At 45.9% G+C, this 27,893-nt stretch overlaps 1 protein-coding gene across 1 annotated transcript in view; it reads right to left on the bottom strand.

Moving 5' to 3' along the window:
- The window catches only part of LOC110505559 (echinoderm microtubule-associated protein-like 5), a 65,711-nt gene that overhangs the window by 25,504 nt on the left and 12,314 nt on the right, over nucleotides 1-27,893 (bottom strand). The window contains exons 2-8 of the mRNA XM_090220800.1: nucleotides 18,936-19,095; nucleotides 14,234-14,332; nucleotides 13,733-13,801; nucleotides 7,042-7,227; nucleotides 5,314-5,449; nucleotides 4,466-4,667; nucleotides 214-351 (exon numbers count right to left, since the gene is read on the bottom strand). Coding sequence (XP_090076926.1) covers nucleotides 214-351; nucleotides 4,466-4,667; nucleotides 5,314-5,449; nucleotides 7,042-7,227; nucleotides 13,733-13,801; nucleotides 14,234-14,332; nucleotides 18,936-19,095 — 990 coding nt within the window. The remainder of the gene's footprint in view (nucleotides 1-213; nucleotides 352-4,465; nucleotides 4,668-5,313; nucleotides 5,450-7,041; nucleotides 7,228-13,732; nucleotides 13,802-14,233; nucleotides 14,333-18,935; nucleotides 19,096-27,893) is intronic.

The following is a 27,893-nucleotide window of genomic DNA, read 5'->3' as shown; positions in this document are numbered from 1 at the left end:
TGGAGTGGGAGGACGTTACTGGAAAGGTCATTCACTATATTCTTTAAATAAGAAACAACCATTCTCTAATCACATTGAGTATCCAAGCATCCACTAACTTGTCATATTGTTCATGAGTAATGAAATTGCAAAAAAAGGAAGTTAACATGAAGTTCATACCAAGCTAATCAGAAAAAAATCTGATGTGCCCTTTGACCTCTGCCCTGTACTCACCTGACCCGTAGGACGGTGAAGGAGCCGTCCTTCATGCCCAGCGCCAGGTGAATGCCGTCCGTGCTCACAGCTGCACAGCGGATAGGTTCCTCCATATTACAGCGAGCTATCAGCGCATGATCTATAAGGCTCCATATTCTACAGAGACAGAGACAGAGGGAGAGATAGAGGGAGAGACAGAGAGAGGGAGAAACAGAGAGAGGGAGAGCCAGAGACAGAGGGAGAGACAGAGAGAGGGAGAGCCAGAGACAGAGGGAGAGACAGAGGGAGAGACAGAGAAAAAGACAGGGAGAGACAGAGGGAGAGACAGAGAGAGGGAGAGACAGAGGGAGAGACAGAGAGAGGGAGAGACAGAGAAAAAGACAGGGAGAGACAGAGGGAGAGACAGAGAGAGGGAGAGACAGAGAAAAAGACAGGGGGAGAGAGGGAGAGACAGAGAGAGAGAGAGACAGAGAAAAAGACAGGGAGAGACAGAGGGAGAGACAGAGAGAGGGAGAGACAAAGACAGGGAGAGACATATGGAGAGATAGAGGGAGAGACAGAGACAAAGACAGGGAGAGACAGAGGGAGCGACAGAGAAAAAGACAGGGAGAGACAGAGGGAGAGACAGAGAGAGGGAGAGACAGAGACAGAGACAACGGGAGAGACAGAGGGAGAGACAGAGAAAAAGACAGGGAGAGACAGAGAGAGGGAGAGACAGAGAGAGGGAGAGACAGAGAGAGAGAGAGACAGAGACAGAGAGAGGGAGAGACAGAGACAGAGAGAGGGAGAGACAGAGAGAGGGAGAGACAGAGAAAAAGACAGGGAGAGACAGAGGGAGAGACGGAGAGAGGGAGAGACAAAGACAGGGAGAGACATAGGGAGAGATAGAGGGAGAGACAGAGAGAGGGAGAGACAGAGACAGGGAGAGACAGAGACAGGGAGAGACATAGGGAGAGATAGAGGAAGCGACAGAGAGAGGGAGAGACAGAGGGAGCGACAGAGAAAAAGACAGGGAGAGACAGAGGGAGAGACAGAGAGAGGGAGAGACAGAGATAAAGGGAGAGACAGAGACAGAGACAACGGGAGAGACAGAGGGAGAGACAGAGAAAACGACAGGGAGAGACCGAGAGAGGGAGAGACAGAGAGAGGGTGAGACAGAGAGAGGGTGAGACAGAGAGAGAGAGAGAGACAGAGGGAGAGGGAGAGACAGAGGGAGACGGAGAGATAGAGGGAGAGACAGAGAGTGGGAGAGACAGAGAGAGGGAGAGACAGAGACAGATGGAGAGACAGAGAGGGGTAGAGACAGAGACAAAGGGAGAGACAGAGACAAAGGGAGAGACAGAAGGAGAGACAGCGGGAGAGAGAGAGGGGTGGAGACAGAGAGAGGGAGAGACTGAGACAGAGGGAGGGAGGGAGAGAGGGGAGACAGAGGAAGAGACAAAGGGAGAGACAGAGACAGAGGAAGAGACAAAGGGAGAGAGAGGGAGAGACAGAGACAGAGGGAGAGACAGAGGCAGAGGAAGAGACAAAGGGAGAGACAGAGACATAGGGAGAGACAGAGACAGAGGGAGAGACAGAGGGAGAGGGAGAGACAGAGGGAGAGGGAGAGACAGAGGGAGAGGGAGAGATAGAGGGAGAGACAGAGAGAGACAGAGAGTGGGAGAGACAGAGAGAGGGAGAGACAGAGGGAGAGACAGAGACAGAGGGAGAGACAGAGAGAGAGAGTGACAGAGAGAGACAGAGGGAGAGACAGAGACAAAGACAGGGAGAGAGAGACAGAGACAGAGGGAGAGACAGAGACAGATGGAGAGACAGAGAGGGGTAGAGACAGAGATAAAGGGAGAGACAGAGACAAAGGGAGAGACAGAGACAAAGGGAGAGACAGAAGGAGAGACAGCAGGAGAGAGAGAGGGGTGGAGACAGAGAGAGGGAGAGACTGAGACAGAGGGAGGGAGGGAGAGAGGGGGAGACAGAGGAAGAGACAAAGGGAGAGACAGAGACAGAGGGAGAGACAGAGACGGAGGAAGAGACAAAGGGAGAGACAGAGACAAAGGGAGAGACAGAGACAGAGGGAGAGACAGAGACAGAGGGAGAGACAGAGACAGAGGGAGAGACAGAGACAGAGGGAGAGACAGAGACAAAGGGAGAGACAGAGGGAGGGAGAGAGGGAGAGACAGAGGAAGAGACAAAGGGAGAGACAGAGACAGAGGGAGAGACAGAGACAGAGGGAGAGACAGAGACAGAGACAGAGACAGAGGGAGAGGGAGAGACAGATACAAAGGGAAGACAGGGGGAGAGACAGAGACAGAGGGAGAGACAGGGGGAGAGACAGGGGGAGAGAGAGACAGAGGGAGAGGCAGACAGAGACAGAGGGAGAGACAGATGGAGAGACAGACAGAGGGAGAGACAGAGGGAGAGACAGAGACAGAGGGAGAGGCAGAGACAGAGACAGAGGAAGAGACAGAGACAGAGGGAGAGGAAGACAGAGACAGAGGGAGAGACAGAGGGAGAGATAGAGACAGAGGGAGAGACAGAGACAGAGGGAGAGGCAGACAGAGACAGAGGGAGAGACAGATGGAGAGACAGAGACAGAGGGAGAGGCAGAGACAGAGACAGAGGAAGAGACAGAGACAGAGGGAGAGGCAGACAGAGACAGAGGGAGAGACAGAGGGAGAGACAGAGACAGAGGGAGAGACAGAGACAGAGGCAGAAAGAGACAGAGGGAGAGACAGATGGAAAGACAGACAGAGGGAGAGACAGAGGGAGAGAGAGAGGGAGAGAGAGACAGAGGGAGAGGCAGAGACAGAGGCAGAGACAGAGAGGGGTAGAGACAGAGATAAAGGGAGAGACAGAGACAAAGGGAGAGACAGAGACAAAGGGAGAGACAGAAGGAGAGACAGCAGGAGAGAGAGAGGGGTGGAGACAGAGAGAGGGAGAGACTGAGACAGAGGGAGGGAGGGAGAGAGGGGGAGACAGAGGAAGAGACAAAGGGAGAGACAGAGACAGAGGGAGAGACAGAGACGGAGGAAGAGACAAAGGGAGAGACAGAGACAAAGGGAGAGACAGAGACAGAGGGAGAGACAGAGACAGAGGGAGAGACAGAGACAGAGGGAGAGACAGAGACAGAGGGAGAGACAGAGACAAAGGGAGAGACAGAGGGAGGGAGAGAGGGAGAGACAGAGGAAGAGACAAAGGGAGAGACAGAGACAGAGGGAGAGACAGAGACAGAGGGAGAGACAGAGACAGAGACAGAGACAGAGGGAGAGGGAGAGACAGATACAAAGGGAAGACAGGGGGAGAGACAGAGACAGAGGGAGAGACAGGGGGAGAGACAGGGGGAGAGAGAGACAGAGGGAGAGGCAGACAGAGACAGAGGGAGAGACAGATGGAGAGACAGACAGAGGGAGAGACAGAGGGAGAGACAGAGACAGAGGGAGAGGCAGAGACAGAGACAGAGGAAGAGACAGAGACAGAGGGAGAGGAAGACAGAGACAGAGGGAGAGACAGAGGGAGAGATAGAGACAGAGGGAGAGACAGAGACAGAGGGAGAGGCAGACAGAGACAGAGGGAGAGACAGATGGAGAGACAGAGACAGAGGGAGAGGCAGAGACAGAGACAGAGGAAGAGACAGAGACAGAGGGAGAGGCAGACAGAGACAGAGGGAGAGACAGAGGGAGAGACAGAGACAGAGGGAGAGACAGAGACAGAGGCAGAAAGAGACAGAGGGAGAGACAGATGGAAAGACAGACAGAGGGAGAGACAGAGGGAGAGAGAGAGGGAGAGAGAGACAGAGGGAGAGGCAGAGACAGAGGCAGAGACAGAGGCAGAGACAGAGACAGAGGAAGAGACAGAGGAAGAGACAGAGACAGAGGGAGAGACAGCTTTGTAAGTACTCATGTGGGTCCAATTCCTTAATGAACCATATAAGTACCTGAATATGTGTACCTGCATATACAGTGCCCAATTTTTCAGTTTTTGATTTGTTCAAAAAGTTTGAAATATCAAATAAATGTCGTTCCACTTCATGATTGTGTCCCACTTGTTGTTGATTCTTCACAAAAAAAAACTGTTTTATATCTTTATGTTTGAAGCCTGAAATGTGGCAAAAGGTCGCAAAGTTCAAAGGGGCCGAATACTTTTGCACGGCACTGTACATTGCTTTGGACACACCAGATCATTGAGGGTAACTGCATTTGTGGGAGGGATACTGTAGTTCTAATGAGCATAAACTAATCCTAGGGTTTGACAGTGGTTGTGCTTGGTCACCCACCTGACTGAACGGTCATCGCTGCCGGTCATGGCCAGGGGCTTGGTGGGGTGCACTGCCAGCGCCCACAGCTCCCCCTCACAGTGACCCTGCATGATGAGGAAGGGCTTGGTGCGATCGTGGACCACCACCTCAAAGATCTCACTGTCCTGGGTGCCCACCAAGATGTGATCTCCTCGCCAACACACGCTGCGCACTGACAACCCTGCCAACACACACACACACACACACACACACACACACACACATGCACAAACAGTTAATAAATAAAAACATTCAGACAGACACCTACACACAGAGTGGCTGTTAGAAACAGAACAGGACAGAAGGAATACAAGAGGACTACACAGTCTATTAGTTGTTATGGAGACAGTGTAGTTGGCGGTCTCTGGGGTAAGAAGGAATTGAGGTAGCTATATACAGTATATTCATACATATTCATATACTGTACATACATAAATATGTATACGAGTAATAGAATAAGACTTTGGACTGAATAACCAACAGGGGGAATGGAACAACACAACACATAAGAACAGAGGTAGTACTCTGATTGTCCAGTGCCCTGCTCACTGTTACCCACCTCCACTATTTTCACCTCTAGCTACAGTTAGGCCCAAGACCACAAATCAAGCGAAAGAAGGAAGAAAGGAAACAACTATTAGTCCCTAGAATACATCCTCTAGATGTAATAGAAAGGGCTCTAGAGGCATACAAAAAGGCCTGTACTATCAAACAGCATGAGAAGAACACACGGGTTCATTTAACGACTCAGTGCACATTGGCATCCTGTGGACTGGCTCTGTGTGGGGTTAGAGAAGAGGAGAGTAGATGAGGGAGTTGTATGTCACCTTTATATCCCTGGTCTGTTTCCCTGAGATCGATAACAGTGATGGGTTTGAAGTTGAGATCCCACAGCCGGACACAGCCGTCCCGGCCCCCCGTGGCAAAGCCCTCCTCACAGGCATTCATGCTGAAAATCCCAGACTGGAAGAAAAGACAGTCTGTCAGTGGGGATGTGCACCACAAATGAACAAGACAGCCCAGCGGTACAGCAGCTAGCGACAGCCCTGCTGCAGCCGACACGTGTCTGACAAGGCTTTCACAATTAGAAACTAGCCGCTGCGTGAAGAGATAACACAACGGTGCGTTACAGTTAGAAACTAGCCGCTGCGCGAAGAGATAACACAACGGTGCGTTACAGTTAGAAACTAGCCGCTGCGTGAAGAGATAACACAACGGTGCGTTACAGTTAGAAACTAGCCGCTGCGTGAAGCGATAACACAACGGTGCGTTACAGTTAGAAACTAGCCGCTGCGTGAAGAGATAACACAACGGTGCATCACAGTTAGAAACTAGCCGCTGCGTGAAGAGATAACACAACGGTGCGTCACAGTTAGAAACTAGCCGCTGCGCGAAGAGATAACACAACGGTGCGTTACAGTTAGAAACTAGCCGCTGCGTGAAGAGATAACACAACGGTGCGTTACAGTTAGAAACTAGCCGCTGCGTGAAGAGATAACACAACGGTGCGTCACAGTTAGAAACTAGCCGCTGCGCGAAGAGATAACACAACGGTGCGTTACAGTTAGAAACTAGCCGCTGAGCGAAGAGATAACACAACGGTGCGTTACAGTTAGAAACTAGCCGCTGCGTGAAGAGATAACACAACGGTGCGTCACAGTTAGAAACTAGCCGCTGCGTGAAGAGATAACACAACGGTGCGTTACAGTTAGAAACTGGCCGCTGCGTGAAGAGATAACACAACGGTGCGTCACAGTTAGAAACTAGCCGCTGCGCGAAGAGATAACACAACGGTGCGTTACAGTTAGAAACTAGCCGCTGCGTGAAGAGATAACACAACGGTGCGTTACATCAAGCGCTAGAACCATTGTTTTTTTCCCAACTTATTGGCAGGCTCCGGGGGCCACCTGCTGTGCAACACAGTGACTGAAGCAGACTGTGTGGAGTGTAGAGGACAGACATGGACCAACGTAGAGGGCCCTTCCCCCACCCCTCCAGACCTGCATGCAGCTGTTGAACTCACAGATATCATTTCATCCCGAGAAGTAAACGGCTGATTCATTTCACTGAGGAAAATAAGAGAGAGCCAAAGAGGCTACATGACATGGTGTCACCCTGCTAAACCGGTCCTCTTGTATGCTGGCATCAGGCTAAATAAACCATGCTGTATAGACGGAGGAGTTGATCAGTCGCATGTTGGACATGGATGATGACCGGTTTAATCATCCACTGGTCAGCACTAAGGTGGGTGTAGGCAGGCAGGCAGGCAGGCAGGCAGGCAGGCAGGCAGGCAGGCAGGCAGGCAGGCAGGCAGGTAGGCAGGCAGACAGGCAGGCAGGCAGGCAGACAGACAGACACATGTGGGGGCTGTAGCAGAATGCAAGCCTGAGCTGCATAGCATGACATCTCTTGATTTGAGAAGAGTCTGCTGCTTAGCATTCCCCAAACTACATCCCACTACTGACAGGGGTGACACATAAACAAGAGACACCACCAGGAAGTGAGGCAGAACTAAAGCTGATTTGAAGTTAGAACCAACAACCACACACACTTACTCCATGGGCTCCTTGGACTGTCCGGATCAGGTTGATGCCCTTCCAGACGTAGATGTCACCGTTCAAGGCACCTGAATATGTGACCTCATCTCTGGCACAGGCCAGACAGAGGATGGTTTGGAGATCTCCCGTTTTGCCAAAAACTCCTCGCTTAGGGGTCAGGGCGTTGCCACATAAGCTCCAAAACTGAACGCAGAAACAAACAGGGGAGACAGGAGAGAAGACTGAGTTTAACGGGTGGCTAATAAATAAATCAACCAACTCATTCTACCTGAGAGTCATACATTAATAATAACAAGGCTGCAGCATTTTAACTTGTGAACATTAGTTTAATGTTGTAAAGTAAAGTACAAGGTCTATACAAAATGACAAAGACAAACACTGGGATCACATGTAACATCTCAATTTGCATGCGCACCCACCCAGACACACACACACACAGATCCATCTCCATACACAAACTAAAATCTAACCTTACACACAAAGGCTCAAATCTAAATCCCTCACCAAGTCCACAGTGGTGAACCCACGCTGGAGGTCAGAGCTGTAATCAGCTGATCAGCATGCAGACACACCCTGCCTCAGGGCAGGTATCACCATCACACACAGTCTCCACCACCACTGGTCACTATCAAGCCCAGGCCCACCATAGTTCATGAACAAGGTCATTGGGATGCACGGGCACATTCCAAACCGCGGAGAGCCGCTTTGTCTGCTTTGACGAGGAGATGAAAGGAAAAAGTTGAGTGTGTGTTGGGTTTCCTATGCCCAGACACTGGCACCGTGACACGTGTCAGAGCACAGAGAGATGCACTCGTCAAAGGGAGCAGCTGGAACATGACAGCCTTTTTCATTTCCTGCCTTAGGAGGATGTCTCTCATGCCAATGTTTATCCCCCTAGCTTTAGCTAGAGCTTGGATCTCTGTTCATTTGTAAAATGCCTACAGGTGTAATCATGATGCATTATACATGCCGGCTTTAAGTAAACCAACTTCCAAACAACCTTTGAGTTTGATGTAGATAGTAGCAATATCCCAACACTGAGGGTACTAAGTGCAGTGTAGTGTGTCCTACGTATCAGACGAGAAGAGAGCTGTACGTCTGTAGAGCTAAGATAGGATCCAGGGATGAGCTCTGGTACCAGCCCAGCCGGTGAGAGCATCACTAACACTGTTGAGGGAGAGAGGGCCAGTGTGTTAATAGGAGGGATTGATTATCACAGGCCAGCATCATCAGCTCCACTACACAGCCTGAGGTCCTGGGACACCACAGGGGAGGATGTTCTTAATCCTGTTGAGGAAGTCAAGCCAGAAAGTTGTTCCCAGGAAGAGAGTGGGTGCTTGGCGTGAGGGCAGGTCGTGTTGAGTTGTGTGGTCATAATGGTGCCGCTCAGCCTCAGCCTGTTGTGGAGGCAGGCAGTGGGAATGGAGGCGGCGCGAGTGGGCGCCTGGCTGGCCCTGCCTGCCTGGGTCTGATAAGACAGGGACACGCAGGCCGCGGCTAATCCCCTCACTGCTCTAAATTACTGCTGAGAGGAGACGAGAGGCTGGAGGGTTTATAATGAGACCAAAGGAGGGGGGGGAGGGAGAGAGAGAGAGAGAGAGAGAGACTGAGCTAGTGAGAGAGAGTGTGAGTGAGAGAGAGAGAGGGAGAGAGAGACTGAGCTAGTGAGAGAGAGTATGAGTGAGAGAGAGCCGCAGTGACAGCGGAAACACTTCAATTCTGCTAAAGAATAACAAGTAAAACCACTCTCTTTAAAAGCAGAGATAGCAGCAAGACCAGACGATCCTCCCCAGCCAGGACTTAGGCTGGCCACAATGAGTCATAAAGAAGATGAAGGGAAAAGAGAGGAGGATGCTCTAGCTAACAGTGCCCAGCCCAGGATCTGCAGAATGTCAGTAATCAGTAACATGGCCACGTGCACAACAGAACCTTCCTGCACAACTTCTCCAGGGAAAACCTTTTAATGTTATCAAAGTTGAGAGGGTGTAATCCATCAGTCAGGGCAGGCAGGCACCAAACTCCACCCCCCCCTCACCACACCATTCCCCCTCTCTGCTTGCCGCTCATAACCACCACAGTGACTCTCAATGTCATGGCATTGAGGCCTTGACTGAGCATTATAGAACTGATTGACTGACTGGCTTATTATTCATTTTACAGCAATGACTGACTCAGTGTAATGATACTTGCTGACTGAGTTGTGTCAGGGCAGTGGTGTAAAGTAAGTACTACTTAAGAAGTTGTTGGGGGTATCTGTTCTATTTTTGACTACTTTTACTTCACTACATTCCTTAAGATTATTGTACTTTTTAACTCCATACATTTCACGGACAGCCAAAAGTACTAGTTACATTTTGAACGTAACTAGAAAAATAGTCCAATTCATGCAATTATCAAGAGAACATCCCTGGTCATCTCTACTGCCTGTGATCTGGCGGACTCACTAAACACACATGCTTGGTTTGTAAATGATATCTGAGTGTTGGAGTGTGCCCCTGGCTTTCTGTAAATAAAATAAATTCAATTAAAAATGGTGCCATCTGGTTTGCTTGATACTTAAGTATATTTTAAACCAAATACTTTCAGACTTTTCCTTAAGTAGAATTTTACTGGGTGACTTTTACTTGAGTCATTTTCTATTAAGGTATCTTTACTTTTACTCAAGTATGACAGTTGGGTACTTTTTCCACCACTATGTCAGGGTCCTGCCGGAGGAGGCTCTGAAATCATCCCACCCTACTGCTTAACATCCCTCTTCACATGACTGCCTCTCTTTTCTGCCTGTCTAGATCTTTAACATTTCAAGTTCTCCTTCAATCAATCAAATGTATTTATAAAGCCCTTTTTACATCAGCCGATGTCAAAGTGATGTACAGAAACCCAGCCTAAACAATGCAGATGTAGAAGCACAGTGGCAAGGAAAATCTCCCTAGAAAGGCCGGAACATAGGAAGAAACCTAGAGAGGAACCAGGCTCTGGAGGGGTGGCAAGTCCTCTTCTGGCTGTACCGGGTAGAGATTATAACAGTACATGGCCAAGATGTTCAAACGTTCATAGATGACCAGCAAGGTCAAATAATAATAATAATCACAGTGGTTGTAGAGGGTGCAACAGGTCAGCTCCTTAACAGCTCAGCGCAGAATGGGTGTGTTAGTGTGCTCATGTGTATAGGAATGTGTGTATGTGCACATTGGATGCCACCCTCATGAAGGGAAAACAGAGTGCAAATGATGAAAGACACGGCAGGATCTCCTTAAATCAACAGTAAACATGTCGTCCCTCACAAATGTCAAAATCAGGCCAGTGGTGTCTGTAATATTGCGTGTGACTAGCATACATACAGTTGATTACCACAGCACCCCCCTTTGGCCAATCAGTGTAATTATGTCTCTATGACAAGATGCATCATTCACCCAAATCTTGTTAAAATCGGGCCAGCGGTGTCTGAGATATTGTGTTGGTTAGCTAGATTAATATCCCTGAACATGTGTACCAAATTTCATCACTCTGAGTCAAACAGATCAAGAGATATAAACATGTGTCCGTTATAGCACCACCGTGTTGTCAATATGAATGTTGTTGCATATGCAACAAGTCTAAACAGTGTTTGCAACATGTGTACACATTTATGTTACAATACAAATATCCTTGACTGATTTATATGCATTTATGTGCCAGACCACACCCACATGAATGTTTATTGGTCAATAGCGTTTTAGGTACTCGTCTGGAAAATATTGCCTTGAGAGACCTTTGTCCAGATGCCACATATCAAGATTTGTGCCAGAAAACAATCACAAAATTCTGAATAGCAGAAAGTCAATCATGGTGGACCTGAGGGATCCCTGAGGGAAATGTGTTCCTTGTGAGGAGAGGGACCTACGTACCAAATTACTTTAGGTCAAATGGGGTGGGGAGCGTGATCTTTATAGCGCCACCTTCTGGCCAATCAGTATAATTGTGTAAATGCCAGATCTCTACAGCAAGAAGCATCATTCACCCAAGTTTTGTCAAAATTGGGCCAGTGTTGTCTGTGACTAACGTACGAATGTACTAATGTACCAAGGGACGGAGACAGATACACAGTCCCCTCCCAGACTTCATCGTGGGGGACAACTAATCATCTAACAGCCAGACGTGTGCGTGTCTGCAAGTCCCAGGCACAGGGCTGCTAAGCAAATGTCACAGTCAAAGCCAAATCAAATGACCTTTTGATCGCAAAAGGATTTTAGCTAATGGTGGATCCTCTTGCTTCCCTCTTGTCTTTTGTGTTGAAGTGGGGGCAGCAGACAGTCCCAGAGACTGTGTTTTTCTGGGACTATAGTGAGGGGATTATTGGGGCTAAATCTGCTGGATGCATTGAGTGCTATAATCGCTGAGTGAGCACAGGGCTGGGGAGCAGATGTCACACGGTCCGCAGGGTAAAGGCTCGGGAATTATGTGGGACGATTGCTGGATTGCCTTGGCATCATGAGATAGAAAGAGAGGGAGAGAAAGACAAAGAGAGAGAGAGAGAGACATGGAAAGGGAAAAAGAGTGAGAGGGGGAAGGGAGAGAAAGAGCATGGGCGCGTGCGCGCGAGAGAGAGAGAGAGAGAGAGAGAGAGAGAGAGAGAGAGAGAGGATTGGTTTGCTGCACTGGGGTCCGTGCATGGGGTTGTGAGAGAGTAGAGGTATTATCATGAGGGAAGGGGGTGGGGGAGACACCAGGCAAAGAGGGTGGAGAGTCATCATTGAGATCCACGTCTCATAAGAAATACTAAACATATGTCAAAGAGGATAGCACCTCCATATTACAGATAAGGTAGATCAATTCCTATCCCAATGATGAACACACAATCGAACACAGAAGCACACTGAACTAAATGAAAAATATTTTATGAACGCAGAAGTTCCCTGTGATAGGATACCTATCTCAAGACAACAATTTGGTCTAAATTTCATCTGGGGAATAGTGTTTAATGACCATTCAAGGGGAACACCGTGAATCTAATGCAAGGTGTTTGCAGAGATATGAGTGCTTCATTGAAGACAGTAGTTTGTATAGAGAAATGTAAAGCTGAATGTGGAGAACTGAAAGGGAAACATGTCCATATAGCCACGGCTGAATTCTCCTTTAAAAATAAGAAATTGTTCCTCCTCTGCAGTCCACATTAATAGAGATGAACTTGAAAAGAGAGAATTCTATGAGTCATTGCCTGTCCTACTTACGTTATGGATTAATAGTCATAAACTCCAGAATAAAAGTCATTTGCATATATCACTTAGGGCTTTGATATGATCATGATACAGCAAAGAAGATAGAGAGAAAAGGAGAGCATTACCGTTAAATTCTTTGCCAAACTTTTTGAAAACATTATGCTAGTAAGACATCATACCTTTTGAAAATCAGACTAGTTATGTGCAACATACACGACCAAAAGTATGTGGACACCCGCTCGTCGAAAACATCTCATTCCAAAATCATGGACATTAACATAGAGTTGGTCTCCCCTTTGCTGCTATAACAGCCTCCACTCTTCTGGGAAGGCTTTACACTAGATGTTGGAACATTCCTGCGGGGACTTGCTTCCATTCAGCCAAGAGCATTAGTGAGGTCAGGCACTGATGTTGGGCGATAGGCCTGGCTCACAGTCGGCGTTCCAATCCATCCCAAAGGTGTTCGATGGGGTTGAGGTCAAGGCTCTGTGCAGGCCAGTCAAGTTCTTCCACACCAATCTCGACAAACCATTTCTGTATGGACCTCGCTTTGTGCAGGGAGGCATTGTGATGCTAAAACAGGATAGGGGCATTCCCCAAACTGTTGCCACAAAGAAGGAAGCATAGAATCGTCTAGAATGTCATTGTATGCTGTAGCGTTAAGATTTCCCTTCACTGGAACTAAGGGGCATAGCCCGAACCATGAAAAACAGTCCCAGACCATTATTCCTCATCCACCAAACATTACAGTCGGCACTACGCATTGGGGCAGGTAGCGTTCTCCTGGCATCCGCCAAACCCAGATTTGTCCGTCAGACTGCTAGATGGTGAAGCGTGATTTATCACTCGAGAGAACGTGTTTCTACTGCTCCAGAGTCCAATGGCGGCAAGCTTTACCTCTCCAGCCGACAATACCTCTCCAGCCGATGCTTGGCATTGTGCATGGTGATCTTAGGCTTGTGTGCGGCTGCTTGTCCATGGAAACACATTTCATGAAGCTCCCGACAAACAGTTATTGTGCTGAAGATGTTCCAAACTGCCTCTGGAAGCTCGGTAGTGAGTGTTGCAAACGAGGACAGATGCTTTAGCTTGTGTGGCCTACTACATTTCCACTTCACAATAACAGCACTTACAGTTGACCAGCGCAGCTCTAACAGGGCAGAAATGTAATTAACTAACTTGTTGAAAAGGTGGCATCCTATGAAAGCGCCACGTTGAAAGTTACTGAGCTCTTCATTAAGGCCAATCTACAGGCAATGTATGTCTATGGAGATTGCATGGCGGTGTGCTCAATTTTATACACCTGTCAGCAACGGGTTTGGCTGAAATAGCCGAATCCACCCATTTGAAGGGGTGTCCACATACTTTCCTATATATAGTGTATCTGTGTGTGCTAAATATCCAACCAATTCTAGATCCAAACACACCTTGACAGCTGAGGGCCTTGAGTAAGCCAGTTTTGTAAGGTATGACCTTGATTTAAACAGTACCTTGATATGTTTGACACCACAGCTAACAAGCTTGCTTGGCTGGTACAAGTCCCATGATATGTCAAATATCTGTGGGAAAGATGACATGGTAAGTTTAACTATGTACAATTAAATGCATAACATACCGTGCAACAAATTAGTTTACAACACTTTTGATGTCATCTTCAATTAACATCATTGTACAAGGCTTCACACAAAAACTTAAGGTGTGGCAGTGTGTGTATGCCTTTGTCTGTGTGAGTCTTTGTGTGTTGGTTGAGTAAAAAAATAACACAGCAGCATACATATCTTCTTAAAATTCTACTCCATTAGATTAGCGTCTCTTCAGACAGAGTCTGGAATGCTAACGGTCAATCAGGCCTAACGTGTTCATGTGCGTCTCCTTCGGGCTGCCGCTCCTTCCTGCTCCTTCCTGGCTGCATTTCTAACTACAGTAATTGAAGAGATTGATCTAGGCCTGGTGCCTGGGACAGAGAGGGGAGGATGGTGTTTTATAGTTACCCTGTCGGTGTGGCCAGGAGCCGCTGCCAGCACCTTGCCCCTCCTCCAGTCCCACACACAGATCGTGTTTTTGGAGTCCAGACCCACCGAGACCAAACACTGCAAAGGAAACAGCATTTTATGAAAACAGAATGACGACTACAATTAAAGAAAAGAGAACATTGGCTGACAACAGTAAAAACACCCGTTTTCATGCCTCTGTCTCTGGCTGGGAGCCCATCTGTATGAGTCTGCTGGAAGGGGCTCCTATAGCCTAGTGAGTAGGCAACACCAGGAGAGGGGATGCTTATGGAAATCCAGCTCTACTCTGCTGCACGTTGCTGTGTGTGGTGGTGAGAGGCCACTTCCATCTGCCATTGAATTAATGTCTGAGCATGGAGAGAATCCATGGGAGGGGAGGAGAACTACTTTAACTGTGTTTGAGAAGAAAGAAGGGTAAAGCTCCACCCCACGATGAAACATTGTGGAACTGGGGGTATTCATTCAGCAAAGAATGCAGAGATGATCTGGATCGAAAAGTCTACATGAAGAAATGTACTGACATGATTCAGAAGGTTTAGGCATGTGGATATAGGGCTCTAACTTCTGCCATTGAGGGGATTCGATTAAGCTGGGTCGGGTTGCACCGAGCTATGACTCGCCATGGGACCGGGCGAAGCCGGTGTGGGAGGCGCTCCCTGCTCAAATCGAACCGTAATCTACGGCGCTCTATAATATTGGTCAACAAGGCAGGAAGATGCATCATTCAGAAACATACAACATCTCTTTTCCATGAAATACCCTCTGGGGAAAGGGTTCCACATGGGACCCAATAGGGTTCTACCTGGAACCAAAAAGTGGTCTTCAAAGGGTTCTTCCATGTGGACAGCTGAAGAACCCTTTTAGGTTCTACAGAGCACCTTTTTTTCTAAGACTGTAGTTTTAATTGGGAACGTTGCTATTATCATCTGGCCAAATTGTTTTCTGCGCATACTGGTGCTAGTCTGGTTGCAAGTCTTCGAAGCTAACATTTCACTCCTTTTATGGCACATGACACAGAGTACAAGGAGTGGCATAAAAAGACTGACAAACAGACTACACTGGTGCAACCAAATCAACATTCCAGGACGCACAGCAAAGATATTTAGTGGCGTATGTGACCAACTGGTTGCAATTAAGAGCCCTATGTGGATATTAAGGCTACTATACAGAGTTAGAGCAATGTTGTTTAGCCAATAAATATGTCAAATGTCTTAGATAAAACGTTAAATCAATTAGACATGGTTGCTTCATTTATTTTTCTGGAAGGGGCAACATAACACAGAATTCATCCACACAATGTTGACTTGAACATAGACATGACCAGATAAGTAGACGACAGAAAGAGATCAGGAGACCCAGTGAACACAGAAGCATTCCGAGCCAGAGCCGGTTATAGTTTTACAACTGTCACATCCTATCTCAATCCCTAGATGACTCTGTCCAACCAGGAAAATGTATGAGGTCATTTCCATGGTCTAGCTCTGTAAACAGCGGCGGTAGAACCACTGAGGGGCCCTGTGGGAAACTCAGAGATAAAAATGAGTCCTTGAGCCATGACATATAGATTTTTGAAATATGAGAACTCCAGCAAACACTAGACAACAAACGACTGTACATAAACCCTGATTGTCCATAAGCCCTAAGTATTACTCTGTGGAGAGTTGGCAAAGAAGCTAACATTTCAGTGGAAGGATATACAGTGGGGAGAACAAGTATTTGATACACTTGTCGATTTTGCAGGTTTTCCTACTTACAAAGCATGTAGAGGTCTGTAATTTTTATCATAGGTACACTTCAACTGTGAAAGACGGAATCTAAAACAAAAATCCAGAAAATCACATTGTATGATTTTTAAGTAATTCATTTGCATTTTATTGCATGACATAAGTATTTGATACATCAGAAAAGCAGAACTTAATATTTGGTACAGAAACCATTGTTTGCAATTACAGAGATCATACATTTCCTGTAGTTCTTGACCAGGTTTGCACACACTGCAGCAGGGATTTTGGCACACTCCTCCATACAGACCTTCTCCAGATTCTTCAGGTTTCGGGGCTGTTGCTGGGCAATACGGACTTTCAGCTCCCTCCAAAGATTTTCTATTGGGTTCAGGTCTGAAGACTGGCTAGGCCACTCCAGGACCTTGAGATGCTTCTTACGGAGCCACTCCTTAGTTGCCCTGGCTGTGTGTTTCGGGTCGTTGTCATGCTGGAAGACCCAGCCACGAACCATCTTCAATGCTCTTACTGAGGGAAGGAGGTTGTTGGCCAAGATCTCACGATACATGGCCCCATCCATCCTCCCCTCAATACGGTGCAGTCGTCCTGTCCCCTTTGCAGAAAATCATCCCCAAAGAATGATGTTTCCACCTCCATGCTTCACGGTTGGTATGGTGTTCTTGGGGTTGTACTCATCCTTCTTCTTCCTCCAATCACAGCGAGTGGAGTTTAGACCAAAAAGCTCTATTTTTGTCTCATCAGACCACATGACCTTCTCCCATTCCTCCTCTGGATCATCCAGATGGTCATTGGCAAACTTCAGATGGGCCTGGACATGCGCTGGCTTGAGCAAGGGAACCTTGCGTGCGCTGCAGGATTGTAATCCATGACGGTGTAGTGTGTTACTAATGGTTTTCTTTGACACTGTGGTCCCAGCTCTCTTCAGGTCATTGACCAGGTCCTGCCGTGTAGTTCTGGGCTGATCCCTCACCTTCCTCATGATCATTGATGCCCCACGAGGTGAGATCTGCATGGAGCCCCAGACCGAGGGTGATTGACATCTTGAACTTCTTCCATTTTCTAATAATTACGCCAACAGTTGTTGACTTCTCACCAAGCTGCGTGCCTATTGTCCTGTAGCCCATCCCAGCCTTGTGCAGGTCTACAATTTTATCCCTGATGTCCTTACACAGCTCCCTGGTCTTGGCCATTGTGGAGATGTTGGAGTCTGCTTGATTGAGTGTGTGGACAGGTGTCTTTTATACAGGTAACGAGTTCAAACAGGTGCAGTTAATACAGGTAATGAGTGGAGAACAGGAGGGCTTCTTAAAGAAAAACGAACAGGTCTGTGAGAGCTGGAATTCTTACTGGTTGGTAGGTGATCAAACACTTATGTCATGCAATAAAATGCGAATGAATTACTTAAAAATCATACAATGTGATTTTCAGGATTTTTGTTTTAGATTCCGTCTCTCACAGTTGAAGTGTACCTATGATAAAAATTACAGACCTCTACATGCTTTGTAAGTAGGAAAACCTGCAAAATTGGCAGTATATCAAATACTTGTTCTCCCCACTGTTACAAGAAACTGTTATAATGCCTAATGCATATTTACAGCACAATGGTAATAAAGAGGAAACAATTACAGTTACATAAGTAACCTTCATTAAAATGCAATGGACTCGGGGGGGCGGGGGGGGGCGGACTTACACTTTAACACTAAGTAAATGGACATGAACAGTAATATTTAATAATTTGGTGCTTATATTTGTCCTATTTCACACAGAAATAGAATTGGAAATGGTTTTTTTTTTTCATTTCACACTCTCTCTGAGACAGCCTCGGAGAGTTGGGTCACGGCCAGGGTCTGCCATTATCAATGGCGACCCTGAAGCAATTAGGGTTAAGTGCCTTGCTCAAGGGCACATCGACATGAGTTTCACCTTGTCAGCTCGGTGATTCAAACCTTTCGGTTACTGGCCTAATGCTCTAACCGCTAGCCTACCTGCCACCCCTTTAGTTTCATATTACAATATGTAGGTGTTGTGAAGGTCTTCAACTGTCTCAGAACACTCCCCAAAAGACCTTTAGTCATTTATAAATTGGGGAACATGTGCATGAAGCTCTGCAATATTATAGCAAGAGTTTGCACAAAGAAAACAACCCCATAAGTAACTACTGTAGTACAGTTGTCAAAGCTCAGGGCCCTATACTGTTCGGTAGGCTCACCGTAACTTCACAACATCCTGTCAAACTCTGAGTCAGTGGATGTAAGTCAGTAACTACTGTAGTACAGTCGTCAAAGCTCAGGGCCCTATACTGTTCGGTTGGCTCACCGTAACTTCACAACATCCTGTCAAACTCTGAGTCAGTGGATGAAAAAGATTCCAGCCGACTCTTAAAGTTAAACCTCTCTCTCACGCTCTCGCTCTCTCCCTCTCTCCCTCTGTATAGCTGTCCTGCTAATACCGCTGGTCTAATCCCAGATGTGTCATTAAGAAACACAAGCCAGCAGGCGAGCCGAGTGGGATCGCTACTGCCATCCCACAGCAGAGACAACAATCATGTAGCTGTTATATTCATCTCTTACTGAACTATTCCTGTTCATCTACAACTGTCTGCAGGGTTTTCACTTTATCTGTCACTTGATGTGGTACAATAACATGGAAATATAGCAAAGCACAGTAAAAATAGTTTGTACAACAGGAGGGATCGGTGGGATGTGGAAGGTTTACAGTGACCACTGCAGCTCAATATTGGATCCTACATTCTCTTTGAAAAATCCACATTTTACATAGAATTCACTCTGTCAATACTGATTCATGAGTAGCCATATGTGTCACTGTTTTTGTATGAGCACACAGCATGGTTACGCATATATGCGGAAGACACATTTCGGTTGGATGCATTCAGTTGTGCAACTGACTTGGTATCCCCTTTCCCTTTCCCAGAACTGTACCTGTCCATCGAGGTCGAAGGCTAGGCAGGCGATGCCGTGTGTGTGAGTGTCCTTGAGGATGGACACGGTCTGTACGGTGTAGGAATCCCACACACAGATGTAAGGCTCCTTGCCCACCTGTCCCGTGGCTACCAGCACACGCTCCGGATGCAGAGCTAAACTGTAAGGAGAGCGAGAGAGATACAGTCAGAGAAAGAAAAAAGCAGAGTGACAGAGAGTGGGGAAGAGAAAGAGAGAACTCAAAGAACCCAGCTGCACCCTCCAAAAAGAGACCAGTGAGATGATTCACAGTCTATAGGCCTAATGATCAGTGATTATCCCCCTCAGATAGCCTGGGTAAAAATAGAACGAAAAAAAGACAGAGCAGAGGAAGGCCTTGCATTATCAGAGAGTGGAAGCTATTAGCCTGAGTTGCCACGTTGGATCTGTGATAGGCCAAGGCAGGAACATGGTGAATCAGAATGGTAGCTTTAGCCCTCCTTTCGATATTATACACACACAGGGCACGGCAGGAAATAGCCTACCCAAATTCAGGATTTCTCATCCTCTAAGCTCTGCCCTTTGCCCCCTTTACAACATCATCTGGGGCTCCCAAGCACAGATACTGTAGGCATCAAAAGCAGACACTCTTTGCTCCCCCTGCTCTCCCCCTCTTCCACCGGGAAACGCTCTACATCTGAGCAACAGCCTGCAGTCTGATGCATGTAGCATCCCCCATACAGCAGCTGCCAGTCAACTTCCAGGTACGTCTGAATGATTCACAGGGCAATTCTTCCCCTGCGTTGGCCTGTTATATATTTCATAATGTGACGGAGCTCCCACCATTATAATCAGGGCACCTGTTTTGCCAACTGCCCTCCACAACTTCTAATCCTGTGTCTGTGTATTCAGAGAGCAGGCCAGAGATCAACATTCATCAGCATGCTGGGGGGTTTCTCTGGGAAACCAGCCTTCCCAGGGTCAGGAGTTTTTCATATTTTATTGTGACACTCAATTTGCATTTGAAATGCGCTTCAGAATTATTCTGCTCGCTCTGTCACAGCTCCGGAAATGGCTTTTTAGCCTGGTGGTGTAATTCCTCTATTCAGCCGTGGTGCTTTGTTAGCGATACAGATGTAGGATCTTAATCTGATCACTCTTTTGTTGCTGAGAATTTTCCTGCACCGCAGGAAATACAGATGAGCTTTGTGATTTACATAAATTCACTGAAAACCCACACTAACACATGGTGATAGTGACAGTATTGCACGTTGGGGTATGATAGTAGATGTCAGGCGCACCAGTTTGAGTGTGTCAAGAACTGCAATGCTGCTGGGTTTTTCATGCTCAACTGTTTCCAGTATGTATCAAAAATGGTCCACCATCCAAAAGACATCCAGCCAACTTGACACAACTGTGGGTAGCATTGAAGTCAATATGGGCTAGCATCCCTGTTGAACACTTTCGACACCTTGTAGAGTCCATGCCCCGACGAATTGAGGCTTTTCTGAGGGCTGAAGGGTTGTAAACTCAATATTAGGAAGGTGTTCCTAATGTTTTGTACACTCAGTGTAGTTCAAATTAAGATCATACATCTATCTGTAAGTCTGAGATGGGCTAATAGGCTTGAAGAACAGGGCTATCGCCCCACATCTCCACGTCGCCTTCACTCACTCACGAGAGGTTTACTCTTTATCTCACCCCTCGCCCTCCCTGTCATCTCCCCCCCCCAACTTCTCATCACCTCTTGTATGAATTACATAATCATATCCAATCAGCTAAAAATAGTAGTCAGAGGAAGAGAATATGATTGGTGCTCCTTGGGATAGAGGAGATGAAAATGCTTTTCAAACTGTGTAATAGTCATCAGGTCAAGAGCACACTGATACCAATAGCATACATTCAGCAGCTTTATTCAGTACACAGATGAAACAACGAGAAGGACAACGGATCAATGAACCTTTGTATAAACATTGCACTTTGCATTGCTGAGTACAAACTCTGTGCAGGTCAGAAACAGACAAAAAACATTTGACTGTGACTCAGAATAAACTCTACATTTCCTGCAGAGAGGTTGCATTACTCTAGCCAAATAGCACTATGAATTTTACTGTCTTTGTACACAACAGACTCAGAGAATGCCAGCTGCAGGGACAGGGGACTTTCCTTTCTAAATCCGAGGGTAGAGAAACATCCTTATTAAGGAAATTCCAAGCAGTGGTCTGTGTTCTCCTCAGAGCAGCTGGAGAGTGTGTGGAGAGATGGGGAACCCGTTTACTTTTTCATTAACAGTGACAGTGAGGGTTGAGACAAGGGCATTAACCTCTCCTCCTCTCAACTCAAGCCCGTGAAGGCAGGGCTAAGCTGGGGCACACCACATCAATCAAGACTCAGCCGCTCTACTAGTTTATAAAGATAGTACATCTCTCGACTCGTAGAGTCAGTTTTTTTCTTTACTCGATGTCCAGTCAAACCTCTCTCTTGGAGTTTTCCTTTTCCTGTACTGACATAATGTGACAAACAACTACAGACAGTAAAATAGCAACACTCCTCCCAGTCCTTCCGTCACAATGACGTCACTGCTTCTATTACATTTCTATCAGCTAATGAGATTGGGAAATCTCTGGGCTGGAGGGGTGCTGCGGTGCTCTGGTTTGATAAACGGCTGTTTGATGTGGCTGGCTTCCACCTGCCAAGAGCACTCGGAGTCCTGGCAGGCAGGCGTGTTGGGCTGGATAACTCTGCAGTCATGGAGGGTGGTGCTGGATGCCACTGCTATACAGATGTAGGATCTTCATTTTGTTGCTAAGAATTTTCCTGCTAGGCAAGAAATGCAAAAGTGTAGTGTATTTAAGTTTTAAAAAGGCTTCTAAAGTTTGTAATTTCCACTTTGAAATTTCAGACTTGATTTGACCCCCCCCCCCCCCCCCCCCCAAAAAAAAAAAAAAAAAACTAAACCCCTACAAGAATTTCCATTAATTATAATCCACATAATAATTCACATTTCCTGTTGATCAAATTAAGATCGTACATCTGTACTGTTGGGAAGAGGAAGTGAATTGGGCATGTTCAGATGAAGCAATGTAAAGCCCAGGGACAGGGACAGTGGCTCAGGGACTTGGCATGGATTATGGCCCATCATCATGGTGACAGAGCCATGGCAGGAGAAACGTCATTCAGGGCAAAGACATGGAACCATTTAACTAAAGTGTTCGATCAATGGAGTCATTAGGAAAAAGCGTTTCACTGAAGCCTGGTGTGCGTGCTTGCATGCGTGTGTGTTTATTTCGTTTCACAGTAAGTCTGATAATTGTATAAATCTTAATTGATCCCTCTCAAACAAGAATTGTTGCAACTCAATTATATTGACATGGCTACTAAAGGAACAAATTATGCTTTCAAAAATCGGCAACTACATCAGCCTATCTTTCTTGAATCCAAGTCCCTACATTTGTAATGACTTCACTCAACAACAAAAAAATCAAATACAAACATATGTCTCTTGATTGATAGAGTAGAAAATGCATGTTAAAGGTCTATTAAAAAGGGATATGATGACGTTTCACAGCCAAACACACACACACACACACACACTCACTCACAGACACATCACTTGTCACAACATGGCTAGCTTCCAAGTCAGTTTTGATCCACACTAATGCAGCAGTCACCTTGTCTGCTCTTGTTCAGGATTATAAGGAAGTATAAGATTAGCACATTTTTAAAAAGTATTTATCTTTCTTGGCTTTTAGAAAGCTTATTTAATCTGTCCGCCAATATTACACCATGGCTGTGTTTACACAGGCAGCCCAATTCTAATATTTGTTCCCCTAATTCACATATGTCAGAGTCAAGGCCCGCGGGCCACATCCGGCCCGCAAGAAGGTTTTTTACGGCCCCTGGGATGATCTTGATTTATTATTAGAACCGGCCCGCAGCAAGCCGGCAGCCCGCAGATCTTTTACACGCACCAATACTACATTTCCCACAATGCAAAGGTGACGCACCGAGCAGTAGGCTGCTTCATTTCAATATTTATTGGCACAGCAGTCGTCAGCATCACAGTAAAATTAACTTTCAGATACCCATCAAAAATGGCAAAACGGAAGGTGGATACTGAGAACCGGGGGTTTCAAACAAGGTGGGAGTCGGAGTATATGTTCACGAAGGTAGCTGGAAAACCTGTGTGTCTTCTGTGTGGAGAAAGTGTGGCGGTACTGAAAGAGTATAATCTGAGACGACATTATGAAACGAAACACGCGGACAAAAACAAGAATATGGACATGGAACAAAGGCTACAAAAGGCAGAGGAATTAAAACGAGGCCTCAAATCTCGACAGGCTCTGTTCAAAAAAGCCAAATCACAAGGCCAGGCTGCTGTCAAGGCCAGTTTTATTTTGGCAGAAGAGATCGCTAAATCAGCCCGGCCATTTACGGAGGGGGATTTCATCAAAAACTGCATGATTAAAGTTTGTGACGAAGTTTGCCCAGAAAAAAGGCAACTCTTTTTAAATGTGAGTCTGAGCAGAAACACCATTGCCGAGAGAGTAGACCAGTTGTCCATCAATCTAAAAGAGCAGCTTGTGAAAAAGGGAAAAGATTTTATTGCATATTCCTTGGCTGTGGATGAGAGCACCGACATTTCTGACATTGCCCAGTTGTCAATTTTCATCCGCGGAGTGGACTCCAACCTAAGCGTGACAGAGGAGTTTTTGGCTTTACGTCCTATGCATGGCACAACTACGGGGCATGATTTGTATGAAGAGGTGTCAAGATGTGTAAATGAGATGGAGCTGCCTTGGGAAAAACTTGTGGGTTTGACAACCGACGGAGCACCTGCGATGTGTGGACACAGGAGCGGACTGGTGGCGAAGATACGGGAAAAGATGCAAGAGGAAAACGCGACAGGTGAGCTGACAGCTTATCATTGTATCATACACCAGGAAGCGTTGTGCGGTAAAGCCTTGAAAATGGAGCATGTAATGAGCATCATCACGCGCACAGTTAACTTTATCAGAGCCAAAGGTTTGAATCACCGCCAGTTCAAGGCATTTCTGACGGAGTTAGAAACGGAGCATGGTGATTTGCCTTATCACACAGAGGTGCGATGGCTAAGCCAGGGAAAGGTGCTTCAAAGATGTTTCGAGCTTCGTGAGGAGATTTGTCTGTTCTTGGACAGCAAAGGGAAAGACACAACACAACTCCGAGACGAAATGTTTCTGTGTGAAATGGCTTTTCTGTGTGACATTACGAGTCATCTGAATGCAATAAACTTGCAGCTGCAGGGTCGGGATCGTGTCATCTCTGATATGTACAGTACAGTGAAGGCATTTAAAACCAAACTGACTCTGTGGGAGACGCAGATGCGGAAAGAAAATTTGAGCCACTTTCCCAGCTGCCAGACCATGAAAGAGAAGCTCTCTACCAGTGCGTTCCCGAGCACACAGTTGGCTGATAAAATAGGTATGCTTGCCGCTGACTTTCGACGCCGATTTGCTGACTTTGAAGCACAAAAAAGCAGGTTGGAACTGCTCGGTAACCCATTTGCTGTTGACGTGGAAAGCTCACCACCAAACCTCCAAATGGAGTTGATTGACCTCCAATGCAATGATGCACTGAGGGCAAAATATGCGGCAGTGGGTGCTGCGGAGTTCGCCCGTTTCCTCCCCGGCACAATGCCCCAGCTGCGCATCCAGGCTGCTCAAACGTTGTCTATGTTTGGCAGCACATACCTGTGTGAACAACTGTTTTCTTTGATGAACCTGAACAAAACATCACACAGAAGTCGACTTACTGCTGAACACCTCCACTCAATTCTGAGGATTTCTTCAGCTCAGAGCCTTACCCCGAACATTGATGAACTTGTGGAAAAGATGGGACACCACCAAGTATCACCCTCAACCTCAAACAAGTGAACATTACTGTGCAATCACATATTTAGAGTTTTTACTCAGTTCAAGTTTAAAAGTTAAAATTTAATATTTGTTTTCACTGCATGTTACTTCTCCTTAAACAAAGTGTTGTTTTTGTTAATAGATTTTTGCACTTTATTTTTTTGTATTTCAATCCAATTATATTTTAAAAATATTTCAGTTGAGTGGATGATAGAAAATTGCTATTATTGTTTTTTCTTTTAAGTAAATTTAGCCCACTTTTGCTAAAATAGAAAATATAGTCTACTGATGGTGCCTTGAATACCGGTTTCTTTCATTTAATGTTCATGTTATGGGGATATTTATATAAAGGAAATTTGTCTTTTGTGTCTGTTGAAAATTAAAGATTACTGACAGAGCCATAAGAAAATATTGCTTTATTTATCTGATCATATTGTAATATATTTGTTAGGTTTTCAGTAGGTTCAATTAGGTTCACTAGACTATATGCGTCATTTAAAAATGTTTCAATGAACATTCGAACAGTCCGGCCCTCGTCTTGTAGCTGATTTTTTTATTTGGCCCTCCGTCCATTTGACTTTGACACCCCTGCCCTAATTGGTCTTTTGACCAATTAGATCAGCACTAAAAAAGATCTGCTGTGAAAAGATCGGATGTGATTGGTCAACAGACCAATTAGTAGAACAAATATCAGATTTTGGCTGCCTGTGTAAACACAGCCAATGTACTGCACCTGTCTGTCAGTGGCGAGGCAGCTCCAACCTATAAATACAAAAGTGGCAAAATTGAGTTTTTCCTATTAATTGAGATCACAGTTTGTTATGCTATTATCTGGAACCAAGACCATATTTGAGCTTTGTAGCAGCACTAACCAAGATAAGCAGCTTTGGATAATGAATGAATGGATGACTGTAGTACTAGTGTACTCATTGGGATTTTGAACAGGAGTGTGCCAACCAGGATGCAGAAATGAATAGCCAAGCTGATGAGTGTGTGCTGGAAAACCATGAGCAAAAGGCTTATCCCCAGCTATTATCGTCACAGTAATAAGCTAAACCGCATGCATGACTTCACACTGACAACATGTTCATGCCGTGTTTGACCGAGCATAGGTTCACCACATGTTACACACACACTATGCCCTGCAAACAAAAGGTATCAATAAGACGTCCCCGGAACGTCAGGAGATGTGTCATGGTCCCCTGTTTTCTTGGATGTGTGGTTTGTGTGTGTGTGTGTGTAATATATATATATATATATATATATATAGCACACCAACCCTAATAACACATTACATTTCTACTGCACAACTACATCTCTATAACCTAGATACAACACAGTGCACATTCATTACCAATGAAGACTAGGGACCTCATCTTAAAAGAGCACAGCAAGCAAATGTCTCAGAGTGCACGAAATCGAGTGTGGCTGGATCAACTGTCACTGTGTGAGCATACTTAAAATCTGCATCTCATCATATCAATAACAGGGACAACCCATCTGAAGTCAGAGAGAAGTGTTAGACAGATGTGTCAGACATTCCTGCTTTCAAGCGAACGCTTGCGTCTAAAGGAGGGAACAGCCTCACGCAAAGTCCTGCTAATAAGATCAGGGATTCCAGAAGAGTTGAAATAGATCGCTGGTTTGGTGAAACAGAGAAATGAGGCAAAGCGAGAGTGAGTAGGTTGCTTAGAAAGGCTATAAATACTACACATCCTCAGACAGACGCAAGCAGTCCTGCTGCACCCTCTCATTGATACTATTAGAATAAAGAACATCACGAATCAACACAGATTTGGTGTTACATGAGAAACTAGTGAATCCAGGTGCACATGGTTTACATATGGACATGGCCACACAGAGCACAGAGAGTAGGGATGAATAGGAACGTAGAGAGAAAGAGAGGAAGAATTACAGCAAGACAAGACAGAAAGACAACAAGTAACAGTGGTGATTTGTTTTGAAACTTCATTTAAGCTGGGGGTCATGCTGATGTAATAGGGTAATATTCAACAAATATTCATATTATATACAGTTGATGTCGGAAGTTTACATACACTTAGGTTGGAGTCATTAAAACTCGTTTTTCAACCACTCCACAAATTTCTTGTTAACAAACTCTAGTTTTGGCAAGTCGGTTCGGACATCTACTTTGTGCATGACACAAGTCATTTTTACCACAATTGTTTACAGACACATTATTTCATGTATAATTCACTGTATCACAATTACAGTGGGTCAGAGGTTTGCATACACTAAGTTGACTCTGCTTTTAAACAGCTTGGAAAATTCCAGAAAATTATGTCATGGCTTTAGAAGCTTCTGATAGGCTAATTGACATAATTTGAGTCAATTGGAGGTGTACCTTCAAAATCAGTGCCTCTTTGCTTGACATCATGGGAAAATCAAAAGAAATCAGCCAAGACCTCAGAAAAGAAATTGTAGACCTCCACAAGTCAATTTCAAACGCCTGAAGGTACCACGTTCATCTGTACAAACAAAAGAACGCTAGTATAAACACCATGGGACCACGCAGCCGTCAGACCGCTCTCCTAAAGATGAACGTACTTTGGTGCGAAAAGTGCAAATCAATCCCAGAACAACAGCAAAGGATCTTGTGAAGATGCTGGAGGAAACAGGTACAAAAGTATCTATATCCACAGTAAAACGAGTCCTATATTGACATAACCTGAAAGGCCACTCAGCGAGGAAGTAGCCACTGGTCCAAAACCGCCATAAAAAAGCCAGACTACAGTTTGCAACTGCACATGGGGACAAAGATCGTACTTTTTGGAGAAATGTCCTCTGGTCTGATGAAACAAAAATAGAACTGTTTGGCCATACTGACCATCATATGTTTGGAGGAAAAGGGGGAGGCTTGCCAGCCGAAGAACACATCCCAACTGTGAAGCACGGGGGTGGCAGCATCATGTTGTGGGGGTGCTGTGCTGCAGGAGGGACTGGTGCACTTCACAAAATAGATTGCATCATCAGGTAGGAAAATGATGTGGATATATTGAAGCAACATCAAGACATCAGTCTGGAAGTTAAAGCTTGGTCGCAAATGGGTCTTCTAAATGGACAA

Source organism: Oncorhynchus mykiss, chromosome 25 (assembly GCF_057628025.1).
Source record: "Oncorhynchus mykiss isolate SJ-2025 chromosome 25, ASM5762802v1, whole genome shotgun sequence".
In the NCBI taxonomy this organism is placed as follows: Eukaryota; Metazoa; Chordata; class Actinopteri; order Salmoniformes; family Salmonidae; genus Oncorhynchus; species Oncorhynchus mykiss.
Note: the sequence above shows the minus strand (reverse complement) of the source record. Positions and strands in the feature narration are given on the sequence as shown.